The sequence below is a fragment of the Myotis brandtii genome, unplaced genomic scaffold (genome assembly GCF_000412655.1).
Source record: "Myotis brandtii unplaced genomic scaffold, ASM41265v1 scaffold59, whole genome shotgun sequence".
Lineage (NCBI taxonomy): Eukaryota > Metazoa > Chordata > Mammalia > Chiroptera > Vespertilionidae > Myotis > Myotis brandtii.
The window spans coordinates 2,807,412-2,824,131 of record NW_005370223.1 but is presented as its reverse complement, the minus strand read 5'-3'; the positions used below and the strand labels follow the sequence as shown (position 1 = coordinate 2,824,131).

The 16,720-nt window shown below is 40.9% G+C and overlaps 1 protein-coding gene and 1 long non-coding RNA gene across 4 annotated transcripts in view; one reads left to right on the top strand and one right to left on the bottom strand.

Annotated features, from left to right (window-relative positions):
* The first annotated feature begins 6,476 nt into the window (after positions 1-6,476).
* LOC102254827 lies at positions 6,477-9,735 on the top strand. Its single transcript, XR_314309.2, has 2 exons — positions 6,477-8,374; positions 8,933-9,735. It is a non-coding gene; the product is annotated as an uncharacterized LOC102254827 (long non-coding RNA).
* Positions 9,400-16,720, bottom strand: part of MTDH (metadherin) — a 44,645-nt gene continuing 37,324 nt past the window's right edge. For all 3 annotated transcript variants that reach the window (XM_014550221.1, XM_014550219.1, XM_014550220.1), the window contains 3 exons: positions 14,147-14,287; positions 11,758-11,914; positions 9,400-11,110 (listed from right to left, as the gene is read on the bottom strand). In XM_014550221.1, coding sequence (XP_014405707.1) covers positions 11,040-11,110; positions 11,758-11,914; positions 14,147-14,287 — 369 coding nt within the window. In that variant the 3' untranslated portion in view covers positions 9,400-11,039. The remainder of the gene's footprint in view (positions 11,111-11,757; positions 11,915-14,146; positions 14,288-16,720) is intronic.

Here is a 16,720-nt window from a genome sequence, read left to right as displayed (position 1 = left end):
CACGCGAGGTCTACATGTTGAGCCCCTGCGGTCCCCCTGGCTTCATGGCTCATCAACACCCCCCCCTCCCCCCCTGCTTCCCCAGGCGTGCGTCCTGCATGAGGCGCCCTTCTCACCCCCAGGCCTCTGCTCATGCCGGTCCCTCCAACTGGAACTCTTCTCCACGGCAGCTGGGATTTATCGGCCAAGGTCTCACCTCCGACGTCACTTCCTCCGGCAGGTCTTCTCTGATTTACCCTATTTGAGCTAGGATGTCTGCATCTGTTAGGATAATTTTGGGCAATTCATAACAAAAAAGTGACTACTGTGGCTTAGAGATTTAAGTTCTGTCTCATGTAAAACGCATGTGGAGGCGGGTGGTCCAGGGCAGTTTAGCAGCTCTGCACTGATTGGGGACCCAGGCTCCTTGCTTTCTGCATCCCCACCTCAGCATGGACCACCTCATGGTGCAGGCTGACTGGGTCAGCCATCGTGTCCACATGATGGTTTAGAGCAGCCGTGGGCAAACTATGGCCCGTGGGCCGGATCCGGCCCGTTTGAAATGAATAAAACTAAAAAAAAAAAGACCGTACCCTTTTACGTAATGATGTTTACTTTGAATTTATATTAGTTCACACAAACACTCCATCCATGCTTTTGTTCCGGCCCTCCGGTCCAGTTTAAGAACCCATTGTGGCCCTCGAGTCAAAAAGTTTGCCCACCCCTGGTTTAGAGTCTGTATTTGTCTAATTAGCAAAGTGTTTTAGATGCTGTATTTGTCTCATTGGCATCAATTAATCACAGGACCAAACTAATGGCCAGGTTTCTTTGGATCTCCGCCAGGATCCTGAGCTCATATTCTGAGCCACTTGCTTCTCTAACGCTCACACTAACTCAGTGTTTGCCCTGCTCTCCATCACCCAGGGCCAGGTCCCAGACAACCAAGGCCAGCCCTGTGCCCACAGCCTGCTGGGATTACTCCACCGGGCCCATCCTAGGCTTGCCTGTCCTGCAGAAAACACAGGCAGGGCCGTGGCCTGTGCCTGCCCCTTGCCCCTTCCTCTGCATCCTGACCAAGCCCGGTGCTTCTCCGAGTGCCCTGGGTGGCATGGCCGCGCCCCCTCCTCTTGGGAACGGTAATACAGTCCTCTTCCAATGGCATTAGCTTCTCCACGCCGTCGCTCAGTCTGCTTTGTACATTAAGACCTGGGCACACAGACAAGGTGAGCCGGATCCCTGTAGCCTTCCCTGGCCCCCTTCCTCTGCATCCTGACCAAGCCCGGTGCTTCTCCGAGTGCCCTGGGTGGCATGGCCGCGCCCCCTCCTCTTGGGAACGGTAATACAGTCCTCTTCCAATGGCATTAGCTTCTCCACGCCGTCGCTCAGTCTGCTTTGTACATTAAGACCTGGGCACACAGACAAGGTGAGCCGGACCCCTGTAGCCTTTCCTGGCCCACACAACACTGCAGAGTAGGGCCATAGCCAGTCTCCTCCCACCACTGGTTCCAGAGGAGGCGAAGAGGGTGGGCGCCGTCCCAAAGAAATCAGGGTTCTGTCCCCCCGGTCACCTCACGGCTCGCTCCCCTCGACACTTCCGGGCTAGCGTTTATCTTCTTGTCTCTCAGCTACCTGCTGCTTGTCGTCGCTCTAGGGGCACGTTGGTAAGATGAAAGGTGGGTCTGTCATGTTTTCTTGGTGACTGTGGCATCCCTGCCCCTAACACGATGCCTCGTACATCGCAGGTACTCAGGACTGCAGAAGGGGTGCGGCTTGTCCACTATGAGGAACAGAGACACGTCTGCCTTGTTAGTGAAGCTGCCTTCTTTATTAAACGGGCAACACACTTAACCTGGATTTGTATTTATTTAGCCATTGAACAATACTTTTCTGAGCCTCTAATCAGGCTCGGTACTAGTTCTAGGTGCCAGAGATGGTGCTGGGCTGAGAGACATGGTCTTTCACTGGGTTCATAATAAATTCCTGGCAGCAGATCTAAGCCTGGCTGGGCTCACCTTGCTTTTTCCTCCAGATGAGTTTAATCCCAGGCTTTTTACAGTAAGTGTTTAATAAATCTCAGCTGAGCCTCTGGTTGAAACAAGGGCAGACTGGGGATTTTAAATATCCTCATTATCATCCCAATTTCCTCTTTAGAGATGCTACGTGGTCACGCTCCCCTTTGAAGTTTTATAGCCCCTAAGAAGCGAAGGATTGAATAATCAGGGCTGGATATAAATTCTAACTCCCTTTCCTGGAATCTTTGCAACACTCTGTACTGTCTTCCTTTGAACGTTGGATATTGCAGAAAGGTATGCAGAACAGCTTTTTGGCGTGAGCTGAGTTACCAAGCATGACGCAGCTTTCCCGGCCCCAGGATCTTAGATGTAAGGTCTGGTGTGGCGTGAAAGCCCCCAGCTGCCATCCTCTCTGTACGGATTTCCCAAAGACATTCTCCCTCCACCCACTGGCTGAGAAAATAGTTCACTTCCAAGTAATGACTCACTTTGTAATGGGTGCCCAGGTCTTAATTTATAAAGGAGGCTGCATGGTGACATGGAGAGGCTAAAGCCATTGGAAGATTTTGTTACTTGCAGTTCCATTTATTTAAAACCTTATCTATAGAGGGAAGGCGGGGGAGGGTGGGTGGGAAGAGATCAACCAAAGACCTTGGATGCATATATGTGTGCCCATGGACAGACAATATTTTAAGGGGGTTAATGGGGGAAAATGGGGACATATGTAATACTTTCAACAATAAAGAATTATTTAAAAAAAAAATAAAAACTTATCTATGCCTGGCCGGTGTGGCTCAGTGGTTGAGCATCAACCTATGAACCAGCAGGTCATGGTTCAATTCCTGGTCAGGGCACATGCCTGGTTGCGGGGGCTCGATCCCCAGTAGGGGGTGTGCAGGAGGCAGCCGATCAATGATTCTCTCTCATCATTGATGGTTCTCTCTCTCCCTCTCCCTTCCTCTCTGAAATCAATAAGAAGATATAAAAATAAATAAGTAAATAAAACATTATCTGTTCACTGCCTTTCTTGTTTTTTAAAAAATATATTTTATTGATTTTTTTACAGAGAGGAAGGGAGAGGGATAGAGAGTTAGAAACATTGATGAGAAACATCGATCGGCTGCCTCCTGCACACCCCCTACTGGGGATGTGCCTGCAACCAAGGCACATGCCCTTGAATGGAATCGAACCTGGGACCCTTCAGTCCGCAGGCCGACGCTCTATCCACTGAGCCAAACCGGTTAGGGCAGCGGTTCTCAACCTGTGGGTCGTGACCCCTTTGGGGGTCGAACGACCCTTTCACAGGGGTTACCTAAGACCATCAGAAAACACATATATAATTACATATTGTTTTTGTGATTAATCACTATGCTTTAATTATGTTCAATTTTTAACAATGAAAATACATCCTGCATACCAGATATTTACATTATGATTCATAACAGTAGCAAAATTACAGTTATGAAGTAGCAACGAAAATAACTTTATGGTTGGAGGTCACCACAACATGAGGAACTGTATTAAAGGGTCGCGGCATTAGAAAGGTTGAGAACCACTGGGTTAGGGCATGCCTTTCTTGTTTTTAAATTGAATTTATTGGGGTGACATTGGCTGATAAAAATCACACAAGTTTCAGGCGTACAATTCTACAACACATCACCTGTATATTGTGTGTTTACCACCGCAAGTCACTGAACTAAAACACTACCTAAGTTGTATACGAAATTCCTATGCAAATAGGAAGCTATTTCTGGGTCCTTACACTGTTCTCTGGACCTATTTGACTGTCCTTTTGTTGATAACTTGTTGTATGGGTGTAGAGGAAGGACACGAGTTAGGTTTCGGCTGCTCCGTAATTGAATTTTGAATATCCTATCTGTTTGGCGTTCCCCACATGGCCAAAATTCAACCTGCAGTACCCCTTGCTTCGGACAGACATGGATTTGACTTGCTTCTGCCAAACACCAACAAAGAAAGGAGTGAGGTCATCGGAGGCCTGAGCAGAGCCAGTGCGGACGCTGGTGGGGAGTTCCTGGGGCAGAGGCAGCAGGGGCGGAGCCGGCAGGCAGTCCTCCTGGCAGGAGCCTGTGGGTGGATGGTTTTGGCTAGAGCAGCTTCTGAATGTGGCTGGGTGGCTAACACCCTATTCTGGGGTGGGAGTGAGGACCTGCACCTCTGGTGCCTCCAGATTCCCTTCCAGTTTAAACTAGCCAAAGGGTTTCACAACTACTGGTAAGAATCCTGACAGGTAACAAGCAATTTCATATTTTATCTGATACCGGTGTTATTTTTTAAAATATGTTTTTATTGATATCAGAAAGGAAGGGAGAGAGAGATAGAAACACCAATGATGAGAGAGAAATCATTGATCAGCTGCTTCCTGCACGCCCCCTACTGGGGATTGAACCCGCAACCCCGGCATGTGCCCTTGACCGGAATTGAACCAGGGGACCCTTTAGTCTGCAGGCAGACGCTCTGTCCACTGAGCCAAACCGGCGAGGGCCTGATATCTGGTATTCTTAAGGCTAGTCCCCACCCATCTCCTGCTGCTGCCCACTACTTTTTCTTACCTGATTTTTTCCAAATACTTTGCTTTCATAATCTGTGAGGTACTTTAAAAAAAAATCTATTGCTTTCTAATTGAAACTGAACTCAATTTGTATGTTAACTTAGGGAAGGTTGGTATTTTGTTTTCCAAACAAAGAATGCGGCAGTTTTTCATGTCATATTGGTTTCTGTCCTTCAGTAAGACTTCACGGTTTTCACATGGTCTTGTCATTCTTGAAAATTTATTTCTAGATATGATAGATTTCATTGTGATGTAATCGGAATTTCCCCCCACTCCGCCAACCCCCCAATTTCTCTTTTTGGGTGCTTATTCCAATTCAGAAAGCTCTTCGAGTTGTTTTATAAAATATATACCTTTTATTGATTTCAGAGAGGGAGGGAGAGGGAAAGATAGAAACATCAAGGATGAGAATCATTGACTGGCTGCCTCCTGCACGCCCCCCATTGGGGATCAAGCCTGCAACCCGGGCAAGTGCCCTGACAGGGAATCAAACCTCCTGGTTTATAGGTTGACGCTCAGCCACTGAGCCATGCCGGCTGGCCTCTTTTGTTTTTTTGAGTATCAGCCACTCCAGTGTATTCTCTTCCCTGTGCTGGCAGCACTGTAGCTTGTACACAATCAGGAAAAAAAATTTTTTTTGTTATACCAATTTTTCAATGTTCGTGTTAATCCCTCTTGTGGAGGAGAGACTTCCATAAAGTGACCACTGCAGGACCCTGGAGATGGATCCTAGCCGGAACCAAGATTGCTTCCCACACAGCCCGAGCCTGACTGCGGGAACCCTGCCCCCAACGCCCACGCTGGTTCCTGGGGCAGGCCTTTGCCCAGATCTCAGCCAGTGTGTCAGGTATTTCCCCTTATCTGGGCTGGGTCAAGCACCAGGACCCTATCTATCTTGCCTATTCTATAGAATTTTTTAGCGTCTGCCATGTGCCTTGTATGTAAGTTCCTTTAATAAACTCCTGATATAATGATGGAGTTGTCAGCCCCTTTCTTTGTTCTTTAGGCCCTGGGAAATTTTCCCAATACACCTCTAAGACAATGCTGGCTAGCAGGTAACCCTGCCTTGATATGATTTTAATCAGATGACTTTAGTATTTCACTTAAAGTTTAAACAAAAATCTAAGATTTGGATGACTGAATTTTTAAAAAACTTACTTAGCAGTGACATGATCACCTTTTCTGTTTTAATTTTGTGATAAAATGTTAACAGTTTCTGATACGGGCTGACACTTGCACCTTTTGATAATTTCCTGGATTTTATTTGCTAACGACAGAAATGCCTCCTTCCCTCGTTCCAGTCTCAGGCAGGTTTTCTTCCATTTCATTGTTGTGATCATTTCACTTTCGATAAGAAATGGGACTAGTAGCAACTTTTCCTGGTAATCCCATGTATGTATTTACTTACAGAAGATTTAGAAGAGAAATAGATCACCCATACTTCCCCCATCTTGAGTGACTAACAGCTCTGTCTTGCCATGACCCCCCTTGTGGCATTTGTCAGGCGGTCTGCAGACTCTCAACAAACTTCATGAGGAACCTGCCCCGAAGCCGGGTACTTGCTGCTCTTCTGTCTCGTCATCCTCCTTCCCCATGGAAAGGCTGCCCTGTGCTCCACACGACTCCGGGGCACAATCCACGTGCATTCGTCATCCCCAAGTAGCACCATTTCCCAAAACGTCAGTCTGACTTGAGGAGGAGCAGCAGGGAGGCTGCCCCAAGGAAGCTACATGTCACTGGAGACCCTTAGCCAGTTCCGGCACCACGAGGGACCTGGACAAGCTGGGGCATTGAGAGCTATTTTCATCCTTGGCTTTCCCTTTTGGATCCTGCTACCAAACAACAACAACAAAAGTCAAGTTCACCCCCAATATCCCACTGGTAATGTTCTATTTCTTAAGCAGAATGGTGGTTTTAGGTGTTCATTTTATTATGCTTTATAATTTATATACATGTTACATATATTCATTTTAAAGGTTTTGATACAATAAATAAAAAAGGAAAGTACACATATACAAATAAGAATGCCATTATGATGGGGATGACCTTGAATTTGCTTTTTTCTTCAAATTAGCCTGTTCATAAACCTCAATACTGTAATGATTAGTCAACAAACATTTACAATGCACCTCATATACCTGTCTTGATACTAGGGTTAGAAATTACTATCCTGTTAAATTATTTAGAAAGCAGTAATGCCTTTTTAAAAGATTACTTTAAAGATTATTTTACACGCCAGTTTCAATAATTCTTGAAACTAGTTACAATCTCATACTTGTGATAGGCTACTTCTTTCAGCTTTTCTCTGAAATTTAAAGCTTTCAATGAGCAGAAGAAATTTCTCCCAGAATATACTACATATAAATTATTAGCTGCTTCTTAAAGCAGCATCTAAGAGATGTCAAACTTTCCACTCAGTTGGATAAGCTAAAACCTGATCTTAAAAATGATGCTTGGGTACAACCTACCTAGTGTATGTCAATCCTTAGACAGAGACAACTAGCTGTGCCTCACACCCAATTCTCCGCTGCTTCCTCAGTAATGGATCCTGAAATGTTCATTTGGCCAATGACAACACAGAATAAAGACTCGTTTCCATCCCTCTTGGTAGCTAGGAATCACGTGATTAAGTTTGTGTTGATAAGCCTATGTGATGTGAATGATTTGTAAGACCTGTTCTTAAAGGGGGCGGAGATGCTGATAGGACATTTCCAGCTGCTACAACTCTGCAGCCCTGAGCCAGACTTTCCATTCGAGAGAAATAAACTATCTTATTTAAGTTGTTATTGTTGGGGGGCACGGCCAAGCTAACACATAATGCCAAATGAGAGTCAACTCCTTAACCTCAAAGGTTGATACGACTGATGGACATTCTGAGAAGTGCTTAACTCCAAATATTTGACTGGTAAAACCTGCAAGCGCACCTATGGTTTTAGACAGAAACATCCAGAACATCAAAAAGCAATTGATTTTATACTAGCTTAAGATGCAAAATGACTGAGAAGTCCCTCCCCATAAGAGATCTAGAATGAGCAATTTAAACAAAACAAAAATGGCTTTATTTACAATACTCAATGCATTTTACAAATAACATATTTGCATTCCCTAAGTCTTTTGGAAAATAATTCCAGTTTGTGCAATGAGTTTACAGGAAAGACTTAAGACATCTATTAGACATCTTAAACCCAATTTCTAAGTTTTGAAAGACCTTATATTAATAGAGGACAGTTTTTAATGAAGAAAAACTAAACTCTGTAGTTAAATATTGCCCTTCAATATTTTAAAACCAAATACAAACTGGACTAGTCTATGAAATAATACCATTAGATTTGAATGTATTATTTTCACTGCCCCCCCCCAACAGAATGCATGCACAAAGTAAACATGGTAAATTACATTAATGTTTTATTTTAATACTTTTTGGACTCTCTCAACTGTTTCACTTAGTCCAGAGTATAGTTAGATGAGGTTTCCGCCTGGGAAAACCCTAAACCACTACTCCCTGGTCCAGAACAGGGAGGAATTTTCAGTGTGCGGAGACAGAAGGGATTAGGACGATTTTAAAGTAGTTTCTACAGAAGCCTTAATTGCTCCTCAGAACAAGGTGCCCTCCAGGCCAGAGGGATCAGTCATCTCCCTCCTGACAGTTTGGGGAGCAACTAATCCAAGACCCAGGGGACAATCGGCTCCTCTCTCTCCCCCTCCTCCCTGAATCACTACTTGATTTTTTGCTTTCTGAGTTGATGATGGGGAACAGTTCCTGCGTTCAGATTCGAGAAACTCCTTTCATGTCACATAAAGACCTCTGGGACAGGTAAAGAACAAGCAAGAATAATACTGTAATTGCGCAGGAGTTTGCACCTCATGCATGTGAACGAGAATAAACTTACTTTTCCACCTCCACACTTCATTTCTCCTTAAAAGACAGTGTCTTTAACACCTGGCATAAATGGTTGACTGGGAGATACTAAACTGGAGAAACAAAGTCCAACACTTGACATAGCCAACAAAATTCTAGGATAAAGAGATGGTGAGGTAGAGTTGAGAGAGTTCAATTAAGTTTTTTGAGCACACATCTTTTGGCACATCCTCAAATTAGACACCCTACTGAATTCTCCTTTGTCAGACCTTTACAAAGTGCTGGCAACATAGGAATCCTTGGATCTACTTAGGAATCATCTATGTGAAAAGCTAACAGAATAAAGTCATTTGAAGAAATCTATTCCTCGCACGTTAGCATATTTATCCCAATACTGAAGCAAATAAAAACAATGCTATCCATTTGCTGAATTTATTTAAAACAAATCAATTTAGAAATATCATAAACAAAACTTCTGACATGTAAACATACTGCCGTGTTCCTGAAGGACAGGTAAAGAACAAGCAAGAATAATACTGTAATTGCGCAGGAGTTTGCACCTCATGCATGTGAACGAGAATAAACTTACTTTTCCACCTCCACACTTCATTTCTCCTTAAAAGACAGTGTCTTTAACACCTGGCATAAATGGTTGACTGGGAGATACTAAACTGGAGAAACAAAGTCCAACACTTGACATAGCCAACAAAATTCTAGGATAAAGAGATGGTGAGGTAGAGTTGAGAGAGTTCAATTAAGTTTTTTGAGCACACATCTTTTGGCACATCCTCAAATTAGACACCCTACTGAATTCTCCTTTGTCAGACCTTTACAAAGTGCTGGCAACATAGGAATCCTTGGATCTACTTAGGAATCATCTATGTGAAAAGCTAACAGAATAAAGTCATTTGAAGAAATCTATTCCTCGCACGTTAGCATATTTATCCCAATACTGAAGCAAATAAAAACAATGCTATCCATTTGCTGAATTTATTTAAAACAAATCAATTTAGAAATATCATAAACAAAACTTCTGACATGTAAACATACTGCCGTGTTCCTGAAACAGATGTTAACACCCAATAAGGGTTAATAATCGTGTGTTAGGAAAGCTGTCCATTAATAAGGCCAGTCTTCAGCAAAACTAAAACCATTTTGTTTCTTTAGTTTTCCTAGACTGACAATGCAATACTGTCAAATCACAATCAAAGAGAATAAAGACACGCTGGATGGATAGATCAGTACCATTGGTTACAGCTAAACAGTTTCATTCTTGATGCCACATAAAAACAATTAAGCCAATCACATCAAATAAATCATGGCTTTTTTCTTTATCACAATTCACTAAGTGATGCTAATTATGGTCCTTGTCAAACACGTTTGGTAAAGGCTATTTACAGTGTACATGGCTGAGCATGCACTATTTATAGTTACAAAGATACCTGCCAGTTTATCACAATAGAATTACACAGTGCCTGAAATGGTGAAACAGCTCCCACAGCATTTAAATTAATAGTTTCAAGCAGGAAACATTCCTTATTTGACCATGATTGCAATAATTACAGGAAAAATCTTATAAAAACACGAATCCCCTTCAAGAAATTGATGCATATTCTACGCACTACAGGTTAAGGCAGTAAAAAATGTATTCCTGATAACTGGAGGTCTTGACAATGTCAATTAAAGCTGTCTGACTCTAGGTTTCCATTCTCCATCATATACTCAAAGTTCTGTCTGTAGAACTAGTTTGTAAAGATTTCATTTTTATAGTCAAAAAGTGTTAGTAATGAAGAGATGACACTGGAAAAAATTGCTAGGGAAAGGAAAAATGTAAGTTACATTTTGCTTGAAAGTTTTCAAATCATAAACAAGAGCATTATTTATGAGTCTCATCTTTGAAAGTATAAAACAAAGACATACAGTTTACCATTCTTAATTTAAAATATATTGTACTTTGAACAATTCAAGTAATGTAAGACTATCAAAAATAAGTTCGTAAGCCATAAGTGTCAACTGCATTTTCAATTAAGAACTTTTTAAAAATTGTAAACTAAACCATGACAGTTTAGTTAAATAAATGATAAATGACTTTTTATTTGCACTTGTGATTCCTTTAATACAAATTGCTACCAACAAATATGTAAAGATATGGCAGATTATGCATTTGATCAAAGCACTTTGATTTAAGCATAAAACAGATTCAAATGGTGTAAGTTCCGTGCATAAGGTTTGAGAAGTTGCCTACGAATTTGTAGGCAACCCTCTCTCTAATCAGAATCCTTTATTCCTCAGTTGCAGAAGAAATAGGGCACAATCTGTTGTAAACAGGGCACTGTTGTAAAACAAGGATAATATTCTTGAATTAAGAACGTTCTCATTAAATTGAAAAGACTTTCCCAAGTGTCTTCCAGCAATGTAGTATATATATTCTGCTGACCTCTTAATTTCATAAATTAACTTTCCTTTGATTCCATTTTTATGGTGGTTGTGTTCACAGTTTTGTCTTAAAAATTGGTTTAAATTTATATAAAACTCTGTACATGTTCACAAATTATTGCATAAACAGCATAATCTTCAAGACAGTGTCTGCAAACACATGTCCTATTCAGGAAAAGAAAATTCACGTTTCCCGCCTGGCTTTTTTCTTCTTTTTTATTTGTTTTGGAGATTCCCAGCTAGTTTCAGACTTGGCTGAAAGAGAAAATAAAACAAAAATTAAAACAAAACAAAAAAACAGGAGAGAGAAAAGTTAGGAGGATAGTAAATACTGTTATGTTTCAAAAATATAAAAGTAGCTCCAATGAAAACATGCTTTGAAAGCCACTAAGAATGCCTTAGATTTTATGTTTAAGTTTTCAAGTTCTAGTTACATGTTTTAGGTTATTCTATGTCTGCCTTCCTCTTTTTCTTTCAATTTCAATGTATTATTTGGTTTAACCATATGGATGACATTTTTTTTTTTTTTTTTTTACCAGTTTTGACCTAGAAAAATGATGAACAACCTGCAATTTCAAGAACGTGTGCACCCTCTGCCCTGGCCAGTGTAGCGCAGTTGGTTGGGCATCGTCCTGTGCACTGAAAGGTTGCTGGTTCAACTCCCAGTCAGGGCACATGCCCAGGTTTCAGGCTCGATCCCCAGTAGGAGCTAGGCAGGAGGCAGTCAATGATATTCCTCTCACACATCGATCATTGATGTTTCTCTCTCTTTTCCTCTCCCTACAAAAAAAAAATCAACTAAAAACTACGATCAGAAGTCTAAATATCTTAGGCTTTTAAGATAGTAACACTTATAAACAGTACAGAGAGCACACTAAAGAACCAAAAATGAGATGACTTACTTTGTGAAGGAGGCACACTATTTTGCTTAGTATTTGACTTGGATTTATCTGACTCTTGTAGCATTGGTGGCACTTGGGAAGAGCTCTTGTCAGAATCACTTTTTGATAAAATAACAGATGGCTCGGTAGAAACAGCAGGTGGAAGAGTCTTGATAGGCTATTTTGGAATACAATTATTTTAAGTTTTTTGTACGAAATTTCAAAGAAAATTAAATATAATAAGAGGCTGTTTAGCAGCAACTAAATACAAAAATGGTTTCCAGAAGCACAACTCATGCCTGCCCTCTAGTGACAAAACTGAATATATCTTTACCTACAAATACAGGTTGAGATAAAAATGAAGATTTAAAATTACAAGATGTTTATTGAATCTCAAATAGGAGTAAATAATTTTCATTAACTTTTAAATTGCATGATTTTATATTTGTTAGCAATTCAATGGTTCTGTCCACTTCCCACCAACTCAACTCAAAACCTTTTCATGTGAAAGACAAAAAGAAACTCGCTAATTTCAGAACTACCAGTAGGCGATATCCCCCTTTCTCCTTCTCAAGAGATAGGTGTATCTCAAACAGCAGCAGCAATAGCTTCAGTTTCCTACCTAAGGAAATAGATGACCTCAAGCAAAAGCTGACTATGGCTATTAGTTCTGCCAATTAAAGCAACTTAAACTCAGGTCCAAATCTTCCAAGTTTTATCCAGTTTAGTGGTGATATAATGCCTAGGGCCTAGACTCTTGAGCCTTGCTTCTCCTCTTCAACCCATGAGCAGAAAGGAGTTAAAATGATTTGCCTCACTGAAGTCAGTGAACTGTCAAAACCAGGTAATAATAGAATCTCCAATATTTGGAGTTCCCTGAGGCTTTAACAGATGAGTAAGAGATCATCTCACCCTTTAGCTTTACCTGTGATTATTTTGAATACCAGAGGCCTGGTGCACGAAATTTGTGCACAGGGGGTGGGGGTGGGTTGTATGTGTGTGTGTCTCTCAGCCTGGCCTGCACCCTCTCCAATTTGGGATCTCTCTCACGATCTGGGACCACTGGCTCCTAATGGCTCACCTGTCTGCCTGCCTGATCACCCCTAACCGCCTCTGCCTGCCTGCCTGATCGCCCCTAACCGCCTCTGCCTGCCAGCCTATTTGCTCCTAACTGCCTCTGCCTCTGCAGCTTTGTCCAGAAGGACGTCCAGAAGGTCGTTTGGTCTAATTAGCATATTATGCTTTTATTAGTATAGATAGAAACCAGGGTAAGTAATGTTTCTCCTGCCCTTTGTGCTTTCAGGCTTCTTGGGTTCAAGAAAGCACCAAGGAAAAGGAAACAAAAGGAGGGAGCTGTGTGTGCCCAGATAACTGCTGGGGTTCTTCCTATTTCAGAGATCTGAAGCAGCATTATGGTTCTGTTCAACTTTCTTAAGGTTCCCTGTATTTATTTCATACCCAATGGTTTTAATCTTTTAATCTCCTTTCCTCCTCTGTTCTCTCACTTATCTACATTAATATTCTTTACAAGATGGCTTCTGAAAATAATTTAAGCAAAACATCAGAATGTCAAATGACCCTTTGTAGTCCTATTAAACCTATGAATGTGTTGAGACTGCATCCTTTTATCTCCAAGTACTCTCAGGGAAATAAAAGCACCCAATTCAAATAGGAAGAATGGTTATGATTGTGTTTTAGAACAAGACAGTTATGAATTCTCTCTCTTAGTGGTAATCCCGGTTCTTGTCTAAAGCTGTTTCGTTAAGCAAGTAAACTCCACAAAGGCAGAGATTAGCTTTTGTTTCCTTTGTTCTCGGATGTATCCCCAGAATCGAAAACAGTGTGTGGCATATGGTACCCAATATATTTTTTTTAATGAGTAAATAAATGAACCATTCAACTCCAGTAGAATTTAATATATTTCAACATGATGCAATTCACCTAAATATAAATCAGTCTGTGTCAGTGACTTAGACCTTTTGTAAAATGGTGCCTTCTGACACATCAAAAATTTCCACAAAAGGCACATGTTTTAAGAACGTTACCAAATTTAATAAATGCTCCATTTTGAGAGGTTGGACCATAATCATATTATGTGCATGCTTTGGAAAAAATGCAACCAGTCACATTTTCTCTAAGCTATCTCTTGATCCCTGTGTGCCTAGATAGTTAATAGGAGAAAATACACACTAGCAGTTCTGATTTTGCCATTGATAGCTATGTGACTTTGGACAAGTTTACTCAACTTCTCTAACCTCATTTACAAAATGGGTCCTACCTTCTTGTGATTTTGTGAGGAATAAATTATTTTGAGCATTTTAAATACTTAGCACAATACTTCAATAAAATATTAATTATAATATAATTCTCAAGTCATTAAAATTTTACTTCTTAAATATCAAAAAATCACCTGGCTATTTTTGATGAGTGTTTCTGCTGGATCACTAGTGCTTATGGTTTTTGAAGAAAAAGCTTTTTCCTGTTTTGGACGGACTTTAGAGGTATTCACTGGAGGCTCTTCTCTAATCTCTTTTTCTAATTCTTCTGGGTCCTAGAGAGAAAAGTAGTCTATTAGATTATATAAATCACCCATTTTTACTATTTAAAATCTATTTGGTTTGTTGTACTAATGTCCAGAAGATATTCCAAAAAATAACTTTAGTTCAGAAACTGTTCATACAGCTTAAAGGAGCATATAAAAAACAATTATTCAAAAGTTTAAGTTAAGCAAGTAGCTTTGAAAGTATGTACGTTACGATTTGCAATCTGTACAAAGTTAGTGAGAAGACATGTTTGTTCTATGCTAAGCTGAACTCAACAGTAAAAAACCCACCAACCACATACCATAAACTAAAGAGAATTTTACTGAAAAAGAACAAATTTAAAAATGTATTCATTTATAGGTAGGATCATGTGCTATATACTTCATACAGAACCTCATGGATACCACATTTAAACAATAAAGAAACTAAAATTTGAAGAAAAGTCTGACTCTAAAACTGTTGTATACTTACTAGAGGCGCATCGGTGGAGTCCCTCAGCCTGAGCTGCGCCCTCTCGAAATCTGGGACCCTTTGGGCCGGTTTCAGCCCGATCCCCACAGGTCAGGCTGAGGGGACCCACCTATGCATGAATCCGTGCACCGGGCCTCTAGTATGCATATAAGATCTTTGGTTAATCTCTTCCCGTCCTCTCCCTCCACCCTTCCCTCTGAGATTCATCAGTCTGTTCCATGTTTCCATGCCTGTGCGTTGAGCATCTGCCCCCTGGTGGTCAGTGTGCATCATAGCTACCAGTCCAACAGTTGCTTAGGCATGCATGCGCGTGTGTGTGCGTGCGCACACACACGCACACACACACACACATATTGAATTCAGAGAGGAAGGGAGAGGGAGAGAGAGAGAAACATCAATGATGAGAGAATCATTGACCGGCTGCCTCCTACATGCCCTCCCCACTGGAGATTGAGCCTGCAACCTGGGCATGTGCCCTGACCAGGAATCAAACCGTGACCTCCTGGTTCATAGGTTGATGCTCAAGCACTAAGCCATGCTGGCCGGGCTTCACTGTATTTAAAAAAACAGATCAAACTTTTTAAAAAAGGAATATCATCAAAATACCAAAGAACTTTCACAATGACCTTTTCTAATAAGTTGAAATTTACAAATACATTAATCTCTCAAAATTTCTTTTAAAAGGAACTCACCTAATCTACAAGCCCAGGAAGGCCATAATTAACACAGAAATCCAGACAAAGTTGGCTAAATGGATTTCATGTGGTACTGCTAACAAAGGATAGTTGTCAATAACATTTCACATCAGTTAGCTTAGCAAACAGAAAAAACTATCAACTTTTAGATTTTTATATCCATTGATTTTAGTCACATTAGACTTATTGCCCAATTACTACTACAGAGAAAAAACTAATAGTGATAATAAATTGGTATCATTTATGAAGGGTTGTGTTTCCCTCAACAAAAAAGAACTAAACACATATTTCCTTAAAAAGTCATGCAGAAAAAAAAAAGTCATGCAGCAACTTTCCCCAAAATAGAATAGGAAAATTATTTGTAGGCTATCCTCTAAGAATTTTGGCTACCTCCTACATTTAGATGAATGAAAACAATTATTTAGCATAGTTGTAAATAAGAAATGAGATTTTCATATATTGTAATGTAATGGTGATATGCTGCTTTCAAAAATAAATCCAGCCCTTGCCTGTTTGGCTCAGTGGATAGAGCGTTGGCCTGCCCAGCCATGTACAAGGTTCGATTCCAGTCAAGGACATGTACCTTGGTTGCAGGCTCCTCCCCTACCCGGGCCCTGGTCAGGGCACGTGTAGGAGGCAACCCATCGATGTGTTTCTCTTACATCAGTGTTTCTCTCTGTCTTTCCCTCTTCCTTCCAGTCTCTCTAAAAATCAATGGAAAAATATCCTCAGGTGAGGATTAAAGTAAAAATTTAAAAAATCCATGTAGCCCGTGTGGCTCAGTGGTTGAGCATCAACCCATGAACCAAGAGGTTACCGGTTTAATCCCTGGTTAGGGCACATAGCTGGGTTGTTTCTATCTCTCTATCCCTCTCCCTTCCTCTCTCTCTACATCAATAAATATATTTTATAAAATAAACCCATGTATATTTCCAGTAATATAGCATGTCTGAAATTAAAATATCTTTGTTTTCATCTATATCAGTGGTTCCCAACCGTTTTTTTGGCCATGCCTCACCTAAACATCTCTAAAATCCTGATGCCTTCCCTGTGACATAATTCTATTCTTCAAAAAGTGAACTCTTATTCAAGTGGCAGAAGACTAAAAGGCCATAACTTGGTCTAAACAAGCTTCCAAAAAACATGGCATCCATGAAAGAGGAAAATAAAAGAACGAAAGGACAGTTGAAGTACTGAGGAAGAACTCACTAAGAAATTGTTAAAAAAAAAAATGATGTGATATGAAAAAGTAGCAAAGTTTCAAAGCCGTATGAT